This window comes from Agrilus planipennis, unplaced genomic scaffold, assembly GCF_000699045.2.
Source record: "Agrilus planipennis isolate EAB-ADULT unplaced genomic scaffold, Apla_2.0 scaffold2, whole genome shotgun sequence".
Lineage (NCBI taxonomy): Eukaryota > Metazoa > Arthropoda > Insecta > Coleoptera > Buprestidae > Agrilus > Agrilus planipennis.
Genome location: NW_020442464.1, coordinates 1715985 through 1737679, shown reverse-complemented (window position 1 = coordinate 1737679; position 21695 = coordinate 1715985). Strand labels below are relative to the sequence as shown.

The following is a 21695-nucleotide window of genomic DNA, read 5'->3' as shown; positions in this document are numbered from 1 at the left end:
GTTGTGTGCGGGGGCGGTTTGGTCCGTCCGTCCGTTCGTCCATTCCATGAAAATTTCAGTGGCAACGGATGGCACATTTCATATCGTGTGCAACACACAGTTTTGGCCGCCCAAAATTTATATAGATAAACGGCTGCAGCTAGAGGCAAAAAATTAAATATTCAAGGAGCGGTCTCTACGAGACTACGACCACGGAGGCGGCGCCCTAAGCCATCGGTGCACGTGGTGTTATGCCAACTACGAGCCGCCTTCACCCTGCTGCTGCTGCTTGCTGAGAAACGCGCTGGCTGTCGTGGCGGGTCCTGTAAATTGCGGTCATAGAGATATGCAAATGCTCATGATTATTTATGAGACCAGATGCAAAGCATGTAAGATTATGGATTAAGTTGGCGTTCCGATATTAAGCCCAATAACAGCCGTTCGTCCATCCCACAAATGATGATATTGTGTATTCGCCGTTTGTGGACTCTAATCATGAAGAAAACGAACTTGGATTATTTTGATAGGACTTGCGCCACAAGCTGACCTAAACCAAGTTTTCGACAAGCATAACCTTTATTAGAGAATATGTTCGTATCATTAACATGTGCCCATGTCGTAAATGCTAATTAATTACTTGATTAGATGTGAAATGTTACTTATTAATACAATTAGATAATCGACAGCGTTCATGTTGTCAAAAATAATAATTGCAAGTAGAAGACCCATCCATTTTCGCGACTTCCCAAAAATAATTACAACTTCTTGTTACGGTTTTTTTTATGTAAAGATTTTATGTAAATTCTTTTTAATTATTTGCGAAATCGTAAAGGTACCTTATTTTTTCTGATAATGAAAATGAATGCTGAAATTTTCTATTTCGAAATATGATATTCTTGCGTCAGTATTCGGTCCCTTTAGGTAATAATAAAGTACATTTTCAGCAAGTAAAAGAACAGTCTGCCCTACAAATATCCGAAAACATGATAAAAGACAAAATTACTGTTTCATCAATTTAGTTTTCTTAAATTTAACTGAACAATAGTTCAAAAATTGATAGGCAGTTTAAGTTTTTAATTGATTCCGTTATTATGTGGAACCTATTGGTGATTTGTGATTTTTTTTTTAAATTGTGAAGGTAAGTTTGTTTCTGAATAACAAATTTTTTTTCTTCATGTTAAATGTTTTCGGAGAATTAAAATTCCATATGGACAATCAATCCTATGCAAATATTAAAATCAGAGTAGTAAGTTATAATAGATGAAAATCAGCATATTTTGAAATGTTATATCTATGAAAAAAATGTAGTATCTAATGCTGTACTTTATTTTGAAATTAAAAATTTTAGAATTATTCTCCATGAACCTTTAACGTATCCCAGTTTTGTTGATTACTTTTTTTTTTTTGGAAGAATATTTTTTTGAGTTCTGTTTACGTTTTTAATGATTTGGATTTCGAAATATTGAATCAAAACTTTTGTAGGTATAATCAAATTTTATATTTGACATTGGCTAAATGAGATGAAAAACAGCTTTTCCTAGTTTTCCAGAAGAAAGAAGTTAGTTATGAAAATACAAGATTTTAATTTAATATAGATACAGTCGGCTTATCCAAAATCAGTAAGGTAAGAATATACAAAGAATAATTTATTACTAGGAGAACATATTTTTTTGAGTTGCCACGTTTCCTTCAAAACAATTTCTGCCAAACGGCCTTATATTTTACCCAATCTCGGTTCTTCTCTGAACAAACCCTGTTCTAATTTACGGCTTTGGAGGGCTCTTAGAGCGAAATATATGATCTTCCAGTGCCAAGGAAGCCATTTAAATCGCGGAGTAGAATTGTCTGCACTTCGGACATCTTATAGATCTTTAAATCTGCTCCAAACAGACGTGAGAGTGCACCACTAACGAATTTAACGACCGTTGAACAACGAATTTTAAATTTTTTGTTTCGAACTATTTCGGACTGTTTTAGAATTTTCAACAGTAGAATTTGATACATTATTATGAGCTGATTTTAATAACGAAAACTATAAAATTGAGTAACTTAATAAAATAAAACGTAAAAAGGAGCCAAACTACCTCACAATAAAATCGAAATAGATGGGTACGAAATTATGTATCAATAGGAAGGATTTTCCTTTGAACTTACTTACTTTTCCATTTTCTCACATTCAATGATTGTATAAAAGGAGCGGATGCTGCATGGTTTCTACAACGATTTTCATTTGTTTATTCTCCTTCAATAATCGTTTCTATTGTTTGTTACCACAAACATCACCACACCACGCCATTAATTTATATTTTGCAAGAAGTACACGTGGTTCATTGACAGCGCGCTACGTAATCCCTTCGAAGTTTCCTAATATTCCAAACTTTGTTCTCGAACCGACTTACAAAGTGATAAACGTTAATGAGTTTCCTCTTTGTTTGGAAACAATAAATACCATTTGTCATGCCACTGGATCTTTTCCAGTAGTCTCCACGTTCGGTCTCTACGTTTGCGTAAATTAATCGTGTTTTGTACGTTTACATACATGTAGTTTACATTCGAGAAGGTTGAGAATATCCTTAAGAAGAACGCAAATTTAGGTTTTCGTGAAGATAAAAGATAGGAGATGTAGTCTCGAGTAACTACCTACCTATTAATCCAAAATGGCGTTACTAATTTAGGTTATGTTACGACATCCATCTTGATATTCGAGTTTTGTTTTGAATACACTAGTGGTAAGATGACAACGGAACATATAGTATTATCAAAGGGTGGTATCATCTTTTGAAAAATACTACGTGGTATAGTAAAATTCGTACAAATAAGCACCTTTAACCTTCTTTCGATGAACATAATACAGTAATACAAGTGAAATAAGTACTTAAAGCTTGTTCACAATATATTAAAGAGTTCGATTAATTTAGAACAGTTTTCAAATAGACGTGGTGGAAAAAATGTTCGACACATTCACCAAATTATACATTCTTGCTCGTGTAACAAAATGCGAACAAATAAGTGTGCTATTTCTATGTTCATCTAAAATTTTGCTTTACCTATATGTCTACCAACTTATGATAAAAATGCCCAACCTCTAGCTATATATGAGACAGAGTGTTAAAAATTCAATTTATGTCGTAAAATTTTGGCGTAAGTCCGGAGATGATGATTAAAGAATTTTAATAAATTGGAAAACTCGTTATTTCGTTTTTTTTTTTATTTAAAACTCGAAAAGAGGAGTTGGTCTACTAAAAAAAATTCGATTTTTGCAAACAGAGGCCGGAGATTAATCTTGAGCCGGCTTCTAGCGAGAGCAAACAAGACAGGCAAGCAAGGGGTTGAAATTTCAACTTCGCAAACTGCGGGCTGAAGTTTTAGTCCTTTTGTAGTATCTCTTCTAGACTCTGTCTGCTTTTCCTTGCGGTGTCTGCCGCGTGCCTGCAGTTGCCGACGTTATCTAAGTGAAACTTGGTCTGGAGCTAATGGTCATTGCAGTCACGCTCACTGTACCGTTAAAAAGATAATATTATTCGTCCAAGGTGCATTTCTGCCGCTCTTGTTTTTTCAAATGTGCAGCCGAGAGCAGTGGCGGTGGTTCACAGTCAGACGGTCAGTGGCGCACACGCAGGTGGAGCAGTCATCCTCGGGGTACTTTTAAGTCAGTAAGGTTTTTTCAAAAATCGACAAATCGGATTTATGCCATGTCTTAATCTGACTGATTCAACAACGCCCAGAAGTACGAAATTTAGTAAATATTGTAAATAAGTTAAAATGGAAGCGGTACTGACAAAACAATACTGTATGAAAATAAGTAAAAGTAAAACAAAAATACTGGTATGCGAGGGAAAAAAAAGTAGGGAAAGAGCGAATATAAAGTCAGATAAGTCAGGAAGGAAGGAGTAGTGGAGATATAAAGCAGAGGAAAGCGCAGGGTCGAGTCGTCTTCAATAAAAAGGAGTCACTTCTATGCTCGCGAACGGTTAATTTAGAAATTCAAAAAAGATTGTTAAAAGTGTATATTTGGAGCACGACGCTGTACGGGTGCGAAACATGTACATTGAGTGCGGCGGAAAAGGAAAGTTAGAAGCGTTCGAAATGTGGTGTTACAGGCGAATGATGAGGATACCCTAGATAGAGAAGGTTAGAAATGAAGAGGTACTAAAAAGAGTAAGAGAACAGAGGACTCTATGGAAATCAATAAGAAGTAGGATAGATAGGTTAATAGGACACCTTCTCAGGCATGAAGGTCTAGTCAGAGAAATATTAGAGGCAGAAACGAAAGTTAGGAGGGGTAGAGGTAGATTCAGATTAGATTACTGTTTGTAAATAGTTAAGGGTGTGGGTTGTTCTAGTTTTAGACCGAGCGGCATGGCCTAGAGGTTTAGAGCATTGCTTAGCATTCGGGAGGACGCCGGTTCGATTCCAGGTCAGTCTGCCTTGGTCCATGTTTTTCTGTGGTTTCATTGGACCACTTAGGCAAATGCTGAGGCAGTAATATTCCACAGATAATCTTTCATTCTGTTCTGTCTTCATTTCGTCCGTCCCATCTTTCTCATCCGAACCATCACCCACCCATTCCCACGATTCCTGAAAGCAGGCTGAAGAGGGCCTTCCGCCTTACCTTCCGGCGTAGTCCGGAGGGACTGCCCGCCCACCAGCATTACTGACTGGTGGGAATGAAACACACAAAAGTTTTTTTTTTCTAATTTTAGGGAAAAGCAAAGATTAGCTCAGGATAAGAAAGAGTGCAGGTGCGTGTTTAACCAGTGTTATTAGGACTGACAACCTCATGGTGATGATCAAATAAGTACTGAAAAGGCATTTTTTAAAATTTAATTCCGAAAACGGTGAATTGAGGATTCGAAGTAAAGAATTTACTATGATCAAGATCCGATTTTGTGGAATTAGCTTAGTTTTGAAAGGTACAACTGAAAGATGGAACTTAGGTCTACCTTCAATATTTATCTAATTGAGGATGATTTGTTTTTGTGGAATTGCAAAGTAATAGCTTATTGTCGTATATGAATTGGTAGGTTTTTAACATATGCTACGCCACTGGTGGTTTATATAATAATACTTCCTTAATGCGATCGCTATGAAATGAATGAACGGCATCTTGTAAAGAGATGGGGCCTCTGCAGCTATACTTACAAGCCATATTTCTAGTTTGGATTAAAAAGGCGACGCGAAAATGGCCTTCTTACGCTGTAAATTTCCAGATGCGTTTTATCGACCGTGAAATGCTTTAGCGGAAAAACAACAGCGGAAAATGAATATCGAAATGAACGTAAATAACGAAGCTGAAACTTGATGAGATATTACGTTCTGTGAGCTACCTATTTAACGAGACGATTCACAAAAACTGAGGGATGTTTGTTATATAAACCGTTTTCTTTTTAGTACCTACTATCGTTTCAGGATTTTTGTCTTTAGTTTTGGCTTTTGTATCCAATTAAATATTAGAACAAGGAGGAGTTATAGACTGCCTCAAATAAANTGAAACTTGATGAGATATTACGTTCTGTGAGCTACCTATTTAACGAGACGATTCACAAAAACTGAGGGATGTTTGTTATATAAACCGTTTTCTTTTTAGTACCTACTATCGTTTCAGGATTTTTGTCTTTAGTTTTGGCTTTTGTATCCAATTAAATATTTTCCAACTATCTACTGGTAGAAGTAAATTTTCCAAGTGTCACAGAAATGCCATATTCCATCGGAATAAAAATAAATAAAAATGAATAAAAAAATATTGGTATGTAAGGAGGCTGAAGGTATAAGGATCATGAAAGCCTTAAGAAGTCACCGATTTTGATTATCTGGGAAATCAGATAGACGTGAAACAAGACGTATATACAAAGAGTAGCGCAGGATTGGATCGATTTTACAAAAAGAAATTATTTCTTTGCTCGCAAACTGTTAATTTAGATGTGCAGATAGTTAATGTAATCAAACGTGTACACGCCGCTGTTATCCACATTTGATCAGATCCGCTTTAATCCATGTGTCAAAGCTCTATTAAATTTATAATAAGGCAAGGATAATTTTAGATCCTTTTCATCAAAATTACTTTATACATACTATATTGGTGAAACGGTGAAAATGGCAGTAATCCTTCAGCGGGTGAGTGAACACGGCAAACCGCCTCATCACCCTGCTTTACTTGTTTTTTTTTTTATGATTATTCGATGGATCTCCGTTGATTCTTCGGTCTGACTTCCTAGATTATTATTTATCCAGCTACTTAAACGATTGCTGATTGACCTACTAACCCAGTAGTAGGTGTTAGCAACAAATAATTTAGATGTAGGTTCTATGACCTAAATAGGAATTAACGGATATTATGTATTAACAACTTCCTGAATGTATCTTTTATCCGTTCGGTTCGACATCATTTCCTCTACCTATTCTCTTTTAATTGTAGGTAAATAAACTAGGAACTTGTGTTTTGACCAAGTTTAGGTACTTGGCTTTTATAACAAACCCGAACGCGGAGGTGAGGATACTCTGGTTGTGTAGAACAGCATGAATAGAAATTTTCGAATTCTAACTGAGTTAACCTGTTCCATTTTCTTGATTGCAACTGTTCACTCAACACGCTTCTCGAATTTCAATTCGGCTTTTCACTTTTGACTTTAAAGTTCGTTCCCTTTTGTAACGTGTAGGGGGAAAATGGGTAAGCAAGAGGAAAGCACAAGCAACTGCTAACACTTTCCCGAGTGGGCTTTTTGACAAGGAGCTTAATTATTCGCCGTCCCGTGGATTTGTAGAAACAAGGAAAGCCCCATTACAATGCTGCTAAAGTAATACGCAAAGCAATTTGATCGCTCCAACTTATCCGCGATGTTTGCAGATAACCTCGAGTCGGCGACGAATACCTAAATTTCACCCCTTCCGGATCAAAATTAGCATCGCATGATGAACAGCAGGTCTCCGAAATTCGACCCCCCAATCACTTTTTACCACCATTTCCTTAAATTATCTCGACGTTTTGCGCATCCTTGTTTTCATTTATCTTTAATATAAAAACGTTAGCTTCGAATTAACGAGTTACTTTTTAATCAAATTGCTTTGCTAACTCGTTCGTAGTTCGCTAGTGTTTGACTCACGCAAACTATTCCATAACTCGCCTGAAAAATGAAAAATTACGTACATTTTAACAAACGTACAGTCCGATATTTCAAAACATATTGAGCAAGTTTTGCTGTAATATTAGCTTGTGTTTGACTCATGCAAACTCGACCATAACTCGCCTTTAAAACATACTGCCAGTTGTATAGTCAATATTCAACTCTGTATAATGAAAAATTATGTACATTTTAACAAACGTTCAGTTCGATATTTCAAAAAATATTGAGTAAGCTCTGTTCTAACGTTTGCTCGTGTTCGACTCATGTAAACTCGCCCATAACTCGCCTTTAAAACATACTGCTAGTTGTATGGTCAATATTCAACCCTGTACAATGAAAAATTTAGTACATTTTAGCCTTCAGTCCAAAGCATACTCCATGGGCAGTTTTTTTTATTAAATTCACTCGAGTTTGACTCATGCAAACTCGCCTACAACTCGCCCTTAAATCATGCGTTATGACTATTTTACTCAATGCAATTAACAGACATGCAGTCTGATGTTTTAAAATATTAGTGTGGTGTAAATTTATTGTCAAATCGCGAGAAGTGTTGTGACCCGTGAAAAGTCACTCCTAACTCGCCATGGTGTAGTTTATACCTTACGATGCAAATTTACTTTCAGTTCACTAAATCGATATTCAAAGCATACACCATGGGCAGTTTTTTTATTAAATTCACTCGAGTTTAACTCACGTAAACTCGCCTACAACTCGTCCTTAAATCATGCGTTATTATAACTGTTTTATTCAATGCAATTAAGAGACATGCAGTCTGTTGTTTAAAAATATAAGTATATTGTGTATGTTTCTTGTCAAATTGCGATCAATGTTGTTGCACGTTGATGTGCTGTTTCGTTTTGTTTTGCAAAGCACCTTTCCAGTGACTACAAATGCTGATGCTGTTTATGTAAAAGCGTCCGTTCATGCGGATGTGGAAAGATTAAGCAATTAGGATATTACATAATCGTATCTAAGCCGAGTGGCACACGATGTTCAACAGGTGTTGAACGTCACGCAGGATAACTGAAGCATTAAAATGAATGAAACAGGCTTACGCTTTATTGACCTGAGGATAAACTTCGGCAAATTAAAGTCGATGTTAACATAGGAACAATGGCCTGTCAACTTTAATATTCTACTGACATCTCCTTGTCTAATTTTAATTATTATGTGTTTTCGTATTTATCGTTTCGTTAAAAGGCGCCAAACTCAACGTCAACGCTAATTATCCTAATTTAGGTACGCATTGAGTAGGATTTTCTTGAGCGTTACTGTTTAGCATATGAATAAGTATATACATTATGTACTTACCTATATTAAAGCAGAAAGCAAAGTGTAGCAGCCGTTAAAGCAGGGGTTGTTTATTATTGGTGAGGTTTTGTCTTTCAAGGATTAAAATTTCAAAAAAGGATAATAAAATTAATACATATATAACAATGGCGGTTTTATATTGAGAGGTCCAGTGAGTAATTGCACCCCTCGCATTTTTAAACAAAACAAGTATGAAAATTAAAAATTAACTCAGGTAGTATTACATATTCATAGAGCTCGAACACTCACGGTCGATTCCGTTAGATTGATTCGTCCAGTCCTTAACATTACATAGCAGATTGGCGAAAGCATTATTTTGTTCGTCTTCAATGCCATATAGGGGTAGATCAATTTGCGTTTAAAAGAAATAAAAGAACGCGGGAGGTCATTCTAGTTTTACGGGTACCAATAAAGAAAACGATAGAAAAAGGAAAGAGTATGCATACATAGGATTTGTAGATTTAGAAAAAGCTTTTGACAATGTTACATGCGACAAGATGTTAAATATACTTAAAAATGTAGGGATGAGTTACAAAGATAGGCAGTTACAGAGATGGGGCTGCAATGTAGAAATGTAAATATTACGAAGAGAGTCAGACAGGGATGACACTGTCACTGCTACTTTTTAATGTATACATCGAAGACGCGATCAACATCATTAAAGACAGTACACCTGTAGGGATAGATATACAGGGGCAAAATATTAGTATGCTAGGATTTGCAGATGATATAGCAGCACTAGCATCTAGCAAGGTGCAGTTAGAGATAGCTTTAAATAAAATGGAAGCGGTACTGACAGTACTGTATGAAAATAAATAAAAGTAATACAAAAATAGTAGTATGCAAGGTAAGAAAAAGTAGAGAAAGAGCGAATATAAAGATAGGAGACGAAAAATTAGAAGAAGTGGCTGATTTTAGGTATCTAGGAAGACAGATAAGTCAGGACGGAGTAGCAGGGATATAAAGCAAAGGATAGCGGAGGGTCGAGTCGCCAATAAAAAAAAAGTCACTTCTATGCTCGCGAACGGTTAATTTAGAATTCGGAAAAGGTTGTTAAAGGTATAGGATAGTGTACGCGGCAAAATAGAAAAGTTTATAAGCGTTCGAATTGTGGTGTTATAGGCGAATGATGAGGATACCATGGATAGAGAAGATTAGAAATGAAGAGGTATTAAAAAGAATAGGACAACAAAGGACTCCATGGAAGTTAATTAGAAATAGGCGAGATAGGTTAGTAGGACACCTCCTCAGGTATGAACATCTAATAAGACATATTAGAAGCAAAAACGGGAGTTAGGAGGGGTAGAGGTAGACCTAGATTAAATTACTGTTCGCAAATAGTTAATGATGTGGGTTGTTTCAGTTTAAGGGAAATGCGAAGATTAGCTCAGGATAAGAAAGAGTGGAGGTGCGTGTCCAATCAGCCTTAGAACTGATGACCTTATGATGATAATGACAATGTCACATAGTACCTAGCAACTGAGCAAGCATTTGAGTTAACTGTCTCAAAATGAACAGTTCAAGGAAAATTTTTGTTGATTTTTTTCGGTCATTTCGGTTACTTTATCTTTTCGCTTTAGACAAGAGTGGGTACCGATTGCATACCCTAAAGCTCGCAGTGGATACTCTTCTGCCAACAAACGACGGTAATTCACTCGTCATCATTTTCCGGTGAAAATCCATCCAGTCCCGGCGACGACACCTGGAGCAGCCGGAGGCAGACAGAACATTCCCGCCAGTGTTATCGTATTACACGCCTACTTGATTATTCTGTGTGGATGTCTCGGATCGGATTTATGAAGTTAGCCGAGTGCTAGAATTGCGTAAGCTACTGCTCTGCATACAATTGCGAATTGTGCTCCTAACTTAATTTGTCATATCCCTGGTAGCGGTGAAGCCGTAGACATAGACATGTACATATATTGTATTCGCATGCGAATATCCATCTATGAATACAGAAACACTTACGTGTATACGAAACGATCAAGGTCTTGCTTTGTGCGGTGAACGAACGTAAATTATACGGAAGCTAAATTTGCGACATATGTAAAAGCTAAATGCGAAGAGGTACACGGCTAAATGAAACTGAGATGTATATCTATATACCTATGCTGCAGCAATTACGAATAATTCGCTACTTTCAATTCCATCTAGGCGATTTTGATAGCATTACTAGTTTTAACAACTTTCAGCCACTTTGTAGCATTTTATATTTAACGTTAGCGTAGTTAACGTTTGGAGATACTGTAAGCCGCAGTGTAAAAAAATTGCTTCAACTTTGTCATGTGGTGCGAATTAGTTTGCTTGATTAGTTCACGATTTCATTTTGAGGGTGGGATTTTATTGAGCCATATTAACCACATGTTATGTTTAATATCTGTAATGTTATTTACACATATTACCGTAAACAGTTTTATTTCATACGGTACTTACTGTCCAATCAAGGCGAAATCTTGGTCCTTCGAGCCGGATTCAAGAATCCAAAAACGCCAAAAGTTATTGATATGATCGAAATTATGCAAAAAGATATGTGTAATTAGTTTTTACATTAAGTCTAGATATGTCTAGGTATGCTATTCCAACGAAACAGTTGGATATTTTAATATGAAGGATTCATTTGTAAGTTAGGGTATCGTAAATGGCTTAATGCGCGGTGCAATTGGGCCTGTATTTTCCATCTTAACGCATATTATGCTATTTTTGTTCCGAAATAACGACAGAATAAAATCTGGTCGTTTTATTTTGTATTTTATTGCGCGCTGTGCTCCTTAAGTCGAGCGTTTGGCGAGGGTGAACGTTCTCTCCCCCTAATAGACGACATTTATCAGGTTTTTGCCCCCTCGGAAAAAGAGCACAGTCACCCACTCGCGACTTGAGATCGAAACAATCCCACATGGTAAGTTAAACAAATAGTCGTGCGTATTCGACTTTTAATTTCCTTTGAGCTAACGACTTTACTTTATACCTGTCCTTGTGCTTTAAAAATTGCCTCGAAAATTGCGACTTGGTTCGCTTGTTGTTCTGCGAAGGGGCTCTAAGGGTTGTTTTTGCCCGACGACGAGGACGCAGGGGGTTTCAAACCCACGTCTACGTCGCATCAATCTTTCTTCCGTTTCGGAAAGTTCCGGTTTCATAACACCAGAGATCCATCTTCTCTCACTCGTGGGTTGGTCGCTTTGGTGTGCTGTTGGTGATGGTGACGGTGGTGATGGTGCACTCACTGACTCCGCTGTCTGTGTCTAATGCCTCGATAGCATCGATAGTAAAAAGATTTGAATACACTCGACTTGCTTCTCGTTATTTTTATTTAAAATGCTGCATCATCATGATCTTTCTCGCATGTCTACCGGAACACGAGACTATGACGAAGAATAATGTTCAGGGGTAATCTAATATGAAATCTATTGATAAAAATGATGTTCGTAGTCGTAGTTTACAAACAAGCGCACATCCTTCGACAGAGTAAATGGAATCATCTTTCACGTTACTTTTTAAAATCTAATTTAATATACTGATAGAAAGCTATACGTTATACAGTAGAACTTCGATAAGATAAAAACCAAGGGAAACGTAAAATAATTTGAGTTACTAAGGTTTTGAGTTTAAGCTTTAAAATTATGGATTTCCAGACTTAGCAAACTCTTCAGCTTTTTCAGGTCCACTAACACTAATGTTTTTATATATAGGGTTGTTCGGAAAGTCATTTCCTTTTTTTTTGTGGAAATGAAAGACAGTTTTCGTATAATAAACAAATACTTTATTAAATTATATATTGACCGTTCTGGTCCAACACCTTTTGCCATCTTTCTGGTAGTAGCATAATTCCACGCTCATAAAATTTTTGGTCTTTGCTGGCAAAAAACTGATCGAGGAGGTTTTTGACCTCCTCATTTGAGGTGAAGGTTTTACCGTCTAAAAAATTTTGGAGTGACCGGAACAAATAATAATCCGATGGTGCCAGGTCTGGAGAATATGGTGGGTGTAGCATTGTATCCCATTCAAGCTGTAAAAGCTTTTGGCGAGTGACCAAACTTGTGTGAGGTCTCGCGTTGTCTTGGTGAAACACTACACCTTTCCTGTTGATTAGTTCTGACCTTTTCTGTTGAAGTGCATCATTCAGTTTGTCCAGCTGATGACAGTAGACTTCCGAATTAATCGTTGTGTTATCCGGTAAAAGCTAAAAAAAAACGATTCCTTTAAAATCCCACCAAACAGACAGCATCACCTTTTTTTGGTGAATATCGGCTTTGGAAATGGTTTGAGCCGGTTCATCTTTTTTGCTCCATGACCTCTTGCGTTTGACGTTGTTGTATACAACCCATTTTTCGTCCCCAGTGATGATGCGCTTCAAAAACGGATCATTTTCGTGACGTTTGAGAAGCGAATCGCAGACGTCAATGCGGCGACACAGATTTCTCTCTGTGAGAACATGGGGAACCCATACATCGAGCTTCGAGGATAATCCCAGGCCTTTCAAGTGGTCATAAACTGTTGAATTTGATAAATTTAACCTCAATCCGATCTCACGTGTTGTTATTCGCCGGTTCACATCAACTAATGCCTTTATCGCGTCTTTATCAGCTTCAACCGGCCTTCCCGAACGTGGTGCATCTTCGACATCAAAATTGCCGGATCGAAATTTAGCGAACCAGTTCTGGCACTGGCGTACTGTCAACACACCTTCTCCATACACATCAGTCAATTTCTTTCTGGCTTGAACAGCATTTTTACCCTTTCTGTAGTAAAACAGTAAGATATGTCGAAAATGCTGCTTATCGCTCTCCATATTTAAAAGGGCACCAACCAAAAACTACTGCGTAGAATTAGTTGGAATTTTTCACACACAAGCCTTGCTTATGAGCTCTCAAAGCATAAAATAATTATACGGCTTAAATGTGAAGTTGGGTGCAAAAGAATACAATTAAATCCTCTGTCGGGAAAAAACGAAATGACTTTCTGAACAACCCTATATTTCTACACTGTCTAAACCATGCAAACAAGAATTTTTCTAAATTAGGAAATTCAGCAATTCTTCATCTCTTACCTAGAAGACTTTCTCCCGATTCAAACCACTTTCCACGGCTTACTGAGGTGTGATGTCCAAATTATTCGTTTAAGTTAGAGAGGGTTTTTATTGTAACTAATAGAGGTTTTGGACTCCGAGGGGAAGGGAACACAAAATTTTATGAATTTATAGAGGTTATTACGTTATCGAAGTTTAAGTTATCAAGGTTCTACTGTATTTATAAAAATCATTGTTTCGATATTCGATTCATTGGGCATTTTCTTGTCACAAACAATAAAGAGCATCGCATTTTGTCTTTCGTTGGCCTTATGTGTTGAATTTTCGAAAATCGTCTCCTGGTGGATCCTCACATCGTAAAAAGATTCGCTTTTCTAGTCTCGGAAGTTTCGGAAAATAAAGCACCTTCAGCGTTAACTATAGATTTTCTTATAAAAATATCAACATTTATGTGACACACCCTGTATATATAACGTCGCGTTTAAGAGTTTTCGGTCGTATTTTCATTTATGATAGAAAGAAAGGATTTTAAAGAGCAAGGGCAGAAATGAATACGTTTATGCAGAATTCATTGGCAGAATGGCCGCCAGCCGACACAGCCGTCTCCGTTATTGTTATCACCGCAACCACCGCCGCCTGAAACAAATCAATGATGCGGAAAATCAATAATCAAATAGTGGAATTGTCGAACGGGAAAACGCCACGATCTCGCTGTCGCCGCAACCTTCGTTCTAGGTCGTGATCTGTTTGAATCCGCCGAGATCTACAAAGTGACCCCACACAAGCACTTCAGAATATCCACAAAAATCTGTCTCAAAAATGAGTTAACCATAACAAACGAAATGAATATTTCAATTCAAAAGGAATCTTGTGTAGACAGTAATGGAAACAAGGTGATTAATATTACTATGTTATTACATAATTAAGACTTAAAGCTGCGACAATTTTTTATTGTTAAAGACGTAAAGGAAGTTTACACTCTAACAACGGTGACGATATGTCGAAAGAATATTTTTTGTCGTAAAATTGTAGTTTGCTTGACGTTTAACAACCAGCCGAGAAGTAAGACATCGCCATAGGGCACTATCAGTTCCTGTGAGTTTAATAAAGAAAGTTCTTCATTCGGGTGAGCTAATAAAACCATCTCCTGGGGCAAACTCGAGCTGAAATAGTTCGGAAGAAGTTCATTACATCACTTTTGTTGGATTTAAAGACTACCCCTCATAAGTATTCGACGATGTACCTGTCTGAGATACACGTTTTCTTTAGAACATCCACCCTGACACGTTATTAAGTCTTTTACCCCGTTATTATTACAAAATCTCAAATAAATTGGACTCGAAGTTGTCAGAAAAACTTTGGAGAAGCAATTTAATTCTTCCATATAAACTCTGGGGGCAGATCCATTTAAAAAACCCTTTAAAAAACTCAGAAAAAGTAGCGTTAGAGCTCTAAAGTTTTAGGAAAGAAAAGGATTTTCTAATTCTATTTTTGAAGATATGAAAACTCATAGTAAACCACTTTCAAAACATACCGAATGATGAGATAGGAGCTAAATTGTATTAAATCTTTAATTAATATTTAATTCATCATCAACCACTTCTTCTAATTTTTCGTCTCCTATCTTTATATTCGCTCTTTCCCTACTTTTTCTTCCCTTGCATACCAGTATTTTAGTTTTACTTTTATTTAATTACATTACGATATTTAAACTTGTTCGATGAAGTTTATCACGTTATAATTTTTAACTTAAAGCGATTTGTTATTGGTAGCCGCAGTGTTTCAATTAATACTGTTGTCTCGGTGCATAACAATTAACTGATTTAATTAAACTGCAATTATGCAATTATTCGAGGTCATTATTCTTCGGATAAGATGGGTATGATAATCCCTATCTTGTCTTCATAAATAAAACATAATGCAAAGCAGATGAACCTGCGAGGGTTATCTATACCGATAATTTATAAGTACATAGATTAAATCAACGAAAATTTTACTCTGCTCATACACCGATTGTCCTTTAATTCTTTTCTCTCCATTTAAAGCCTACTTCAATTATCCTTGTAGCTTAGTACATACGGTACAATGCTATTTATAAATTCTTCCCTCTACAGCGCCTTGTAATCATCTACGATTTCGCTAATGTTAACGCTTCCTGTCTTCTGTCGTTTTGAAGCTCTGTCTACAGTAATTATAATAAATCTCACGCGTGTTGTTTAAGCTAAAAGGTTTGGTAGATAGTTAGCAAATATATGCGTACATTTACAATGTTTTAATGTCTACTACATCTAAAGATTAAAATTTTCCTTATAACAAGCAAAAATTATCCACCCAGGTTTGCATGTATGCTACATTTTTCACAAAGGGTTGAAATGAATTCTTTTTGACTTACATATTTCATTCATGGCATACATACTTGACTAAAGCTCACCGCAGTATGTCATCTGTCACTCATAGACGAGAGACCGCAGTATTGATGCTTCCTAACGCATCAAGTCATTTGTACGAAGTAGATTACATGCGATTTATAAACGGCTCGAAAGGGACTAATTTAAGACCAGCCGCATGTTAGCTGTCATTGAGACCAGAGTACTTATTACCTGTGACTCATAGAGGAGAGACAAGGATATTGATGGATCATAACGCTCCAAAATGCCAAAAAATATATCGTTTTTATGCGACAAGTGGTATGGATTTTCCATTCGACTCGAACGTACTCACTTATGACTCGCCGCGCTGTAAACGCGCTTACTTGTCAATCAGAGTAGAGACCACTGTGTTGATGATTCATAACGCACTAAGAGGGCCAAACAAAATCGTTTTTGCGCCACTGGTGACATGGGTTTTACATTCGAGTGGTATGTACTCACTTAAGACTCGCCGCACTGTAAACGCTCTTACCTGTCAATCAAAGACGAGAGACTTGATGCTTCATAACGCACCAAGAGGGCCAAAAAGAATTGTTTTAGCCCCACAGGAGACATGGGTTTTGCATTTCAGTTTTTACGTACTCATTTATTAGGACTCGCTATTTGTTTGTTACCTGTGACTCATAGAGGAGAGGCGAGGGTATTGATGCATCATAACGCTCCAAAATGCCAAAAAAATCGTTTTTGCAAGACAAATGGTATGGGGTGTCCATTGACCTCGTACGTACTCACTTAAGACTCGCCGCGCTATAAACGCTCTTATCAGCCAATCAAAGAGAAGAGACCAGGGTGTTGATGCTTCATAACGCACCAAGAGGGCTAAACAAAATCGTTTTTGCGCCACAGATGACATGTGCTTTGCATTCGGTTCGTACGTACTCATTTAAGACTCGCCGCGCTTTAAATGCGTGTTATTTGTCAATCAAAGAAAAGATGTGAGTGTTGATGCTTCATAACGCACAAAGAAGGCTAAATAAAGTCATTCTTACGCAACAGGTGACTTGTCCTTAGTACTCGGCTCGTACGTACTCATTTAAGACTCGCCGCACTACAGTCGCGGTACCATAAAAAAGGCGATTGTAAATTGTTTTTCGTATCCAGTATGAAGCAGTTTGTTGCTGAGAAGATATCGTCCGATTTTTGCAGTTTTTTTTTTGGTTAATTTTGACTTTTTTTGTTTCAGGTGAAAAGCCGTACAAGTGTTCGTGGGAGGGTTGCGAGTGGCGGTTCGCGCGTTCCGACGAATTAACCCGTCACTATCGTAAACACACGGGCGCGAAACCGTTCAAATGCCGCCACTGCGACCGCTGCTTCAGCCGCTCAGATCACCTGGCCTTGCACATGAAACGTCACGCCTAGGTCTAGTAGGCGACCGACGACGCCGACGACGCTGCCGCCGCCACACTGCAACCGCCGACGCCGTGGTCGTCGCATCACTGCCAGTTACCGCTAAACATGTAAATAATAATTATTATTATCACAACAACATTAATACAATCATTACGGTCTAGTCAATTTACCATCGAAAAAACATGTCACAATTTGCGTTAGGCATGCAGAAATTGATTAAAGTGCGACTTTTTTGTGAAAATAGTTAATTTTTCTAGCTTTAAACGTCCTATATTCTTACAATAATTTGCTATTACTAATAAATATTTCAGTTTGTTAATTTTAAATGCGAATCATACACGTAGGGAACGTTACCCAAAAATGGTGCCGACTGGACCGTGATAGATTGAAATGTTACATTGTAAGTAAGAGAGAGAAAGTGAGAGAGAGAGAGAGAGAGAGAGAGAGGTGTAGTCAGGTTTAGATGCAGCCGTTGTTGTTGCGGGTGGTAGAGGGTGACGTGCGTGACAATTCTCGTTACACAAACCGCCCCCGTCACACCGAACCCCATTCCCTCGCACCTTGATACAATTCCCTATTATTGTTGGAACGCACGTCGCCCTAATCCACCCCCTTCGCTCGAAGCACCGATGAATAGAGGGAACGATTCCTCAGTGATGATACTCCTGTGATCAACTCAGCATCGCCCACATATGTATATGTACCACACTTAATTGGATGTATGTATGTAGGCCAAACTACAGCCCGCTCCCTGAATAGATTTATGATTACACTTGCAATCTTACGTGGATTTCTTTTTATATCATTTGATACTTTAGAAGGGCCCGGGTAATAAATTATTGCATCGAGAAGGCAGACGTTGAAACAGTCAAAATTAATAGATCAGATATACTGAAGAATATAATATACTTCGTCATTTTATTAATGGAATAATTAGTTTCGATAGTAGAATGTGTAGGTATTGAGTGTAGGAAATTTAAATTGTAAGTAAATGGATTTAAATAAATTTTTGGATAGCGACGGGAAGATGTGATAAAAAGGCTAGGAACTTTCATAGGAGAAATATTAAAAATTGTTACATTTTCTTTACATTGATTAACATATCACTTCTTAAAACTAAAAAGTCCGAGTAATTTATAAATATTAAAAACGTGCTAAATAAGTAGTACTTACAGCTAAACTGCTTTAATATTGTTATTAAAACTAAAAGAGATATATAAAATTAAATATTTTTAATAATAAAGTCAACTAATAATGTTAAGCTTAAGCTTCTTTAAGTTAATTGATTTCATATATGCCTAGTTCACAAATAAACGTAGATAAATAAATAATTACTGCTAGAAATTGCTCGTCAGTAAGTACCTAATTAAAAAAGAGTTCGTTAATTGTGTCATTTGTTCAGGGAGAGGGAGTTAGAGCATTTATAATAACTTTTACAACAATTTTGTACATTTTCATGCCCCTCTGGGTTAGATGTGAGATGCGGTCGGTAAACGCGTTTTAACTAACGGAGGGGGGCCGTGAAACCGGGTACCCTAGCGATTAAGTAACAACTAATTAATAAGTAAATAATAAGTAACTAATAGTTTGTACGAATGTGTCAAAGTATTAAATATGAAGACTGTGCAGGCAAACGCCCTTTTAATAGACTAAATGTTGTACTATTTGTATAAAGTAATCAAAAAAGCAACGTAGTAGTTCGATCAAAAAATAAAAAAAAACGCAAAACAAAACATTATAAAACTGATAAGAAAAAAGTATTGTATTACATAATTATTATGTAATTATATTTTTGAAAAAGTGACCTTGGATATCTACTAAAACAAACCAACTTTTCAAAATAAATAAATGATAAATTAAATGCGACGACGTCACATGTTCGCATACATGTTGCATTTCCGATGCGGCTTCCATAGGCAGAAAATGTCAGGCACTTGATTGTGATGCATTAGAACTATTCGCATAGGCCGGACAGAAACGATACATCACGTAGGCCCTGCAAACGCAGATAACCGCGCGGCAACCTCTGCTCGTTCGTTTCTGTTCGCCCAGTGTGAAAAGCTCTTAAATTCTATGACGCGTGCCGCAATCTGCCTGTCCAGCCACACTTCTGACGCATTCCTTTTCTAAACGTTTATTCGTTCTGTATTTCCACTTCTACCTTTTGCATTGAAGCGTGAATGTTGTTGTATACAGTGCGAGTAAAAAAATAAAACAAAACAAAAAACGGTATCTACACACATAGATATTTTTAATGTTTGTAGCATTTTGTATAGCTGCATGCTTCTTTGATTCTTATAATTACTACTAATGTTTAGTAAGTAAGGTATATTGCGAGAAATCGTATTTATACTAGGACGATTTTTGGTTTTCTTTACTTTTACTTTACGGACGAAATCGAGCGCACTTTTGTTTAATAATATCTAATATTATTCGCATTTGCAAGATGAAAAATAGTTTTGCTTGCTACGTATTTGTAGGTTTTTGCATTTTTATACACACATACAAAATATACATTCGTACGTATTACTCTGAAAGTACAAAATTGTAACTTACAACGACCTGTTTACCCCAAAACGATAATATGAATATAAACGGTAAGTTTTTACTGTGTGCTCTTGGTTTCGTCACTGTTTTCTCTTTCTTTAATAACATCTGCTACTTTTGTGTAAATTAAAAACGAAAACGATGAATTAATTATCTATTTTATTATTTTTATTTGTACCGCAATGTGATAAGTTTGTACATTGTAAAATAAACGATTTTTTTTTATTGTAAGAAACCGATTTTGTTGAGAGAATTTATCAGACTTATTTGTATTGTTTTGTTTTAAAATATTTTATTTGTCTAACGATACGATTTATTATTATTATTATTATTAATATTATTTACGTTTCATTATTATATTTAGCTGAAATAATTTATAGCAATAATTACCGATTATTATTTCTACTTGTTGCAATATAGGTACATACATACATTTTCGTCGCATTATATCTTAGTTATATATATTTGTAAGTGTTGTGTGTTTTGTAAAGAACCCCGTGTGAGAAAAAATGAATGATATTTTGGAAAGAGAAAGAGGTAAGAGAGAGAGTGAAAGTTAAATGGTAGAAAATAATGAAAGAGAGAGACAGAATACATGCGCGCGCATTCGCTCCTTGTTCTTCCTTAGTGTAGGTGTCAGAGTAATATATTCATTAACATTAACGACTTTTATACATGATAGAAGCGAGTACTTACAAGGTCATGATTTTGATCGATAGGTTTTGCTTCTGTCTTGCTTTCGAACGACCGATTGGATTCAGAAAGCTGCAGCATACGCAAGTTTAAAGTTTGAATTTTGTTTCGAGAGACGCTTTACCGATAGAATTGTCGAACATACGACGTAACTCTGCGGCCATGTTGTCTGCCGTTACTCTGCAAGGCGCGAAAAATTAAAAAAGTCCAAAAGGTGCCTGAATATGCCTATATTGATATCAGCATAAGAACGTAGAAGGTGCAGACTTTTGGTCTCAAAACTTTCAACTCATTTCGGAAATCTAATAAAAAATAGCGCCTAAAGTTGATATTTCAATTAAAACTTTTTCTCACTGCTTTAGGCCAGTATGTAGTCACAGTTCAATCTTCTGATCACAAGTGAACGTTCGGCCAGTATTTGTGAGCGTTTTAGTGTATTTTTCAATTTTCTTTTGACGACAGAAAGGTAATTTTGGAATTGGATGACCTCGTCACTTTTCCACTTTAATCAGACGTCAGTTACAGCTTGATATCCAGCCGGTCAATCTGTTAAGCTCTAAAGGTACGCTCTGTGGTCCCTGCTCTTAAACGTGTCATTATTTCATGTTTCTGTCGTCTTCGCCTACTTGAATTAAATCGCCGGTTTAATTAGCCACTAGGAAATTGAATGTCGTCCTTTTAAGTGATGGTTTTCACGGAAAATTAAACTCGTGGTTTGGCGCAAGTTGTTAATTATTGTCATTTTTGTTTTACTATTTTTTATTAAGAGGAAAAAATTTCGTACGCTTCACTCGCCGGCTAGGCCTGAGCGAATAAAATTTAACATTTGTAAAAGCTTCTAGCTTCCCTACGTGAATAAAAGATGGCATTTAATATATAAAAAAAAAAATGAGGTTAAGTATTACAAATACTTTTTCTTTCGATATTAACTTACTAAAGCGTCTAAACAATTGTCGTTCTGCACTTAAGGAAGCTACATGCTGCGGAAAAAGAAGATTAAGAAAAGTTTACAATAAAGCCTATTGTTTCCGATGTTTCTAATTAAAATTTATTAGTCGATAACGATTCTTGAATGTAGATATTTAAATTGAATTCAACTTACGACCTAAGTGTATATGTAAATACTAAATTCCAACGGTTTCTGATAACAACATCATCTTAAAAACTATTTGATAAACTAGAAAGAAGTTGTGTTAAGTATATTTTGTAATTTTCATAAGAATGGTGATAAAAAATTTTTGT

General features: G+C 36.5%; 1 protein-coding gene across 4 annotated transcripts in view; it reads left to right on the top strand.

Annotated features, from left to right (window-relative positions):
* Positions 1–20750, top strand: part of LOC108735986 (Krueppel-like factor luna) — a 359199-nt gene extending 338449 nt beyond the window's left edge. For all 4 annotated transcript variants that reach the window (XM_018468270.1, XM_018468499.2, XM_018468419.2 and 1 more), the window contains one exon: positions 17047–20750. In XM_018468270.1, coding sequence (XP_018323772.1) covers positions 17047–17222 — 176 coding nt within the window. In that variant the 3' untranslated portion in view covers positions 17223–20750. The remainder of the gene's footprint in view (positions 1–17046) is intronic.
* Positions 20751–21695: the final 945 nt, after the last annotated feature.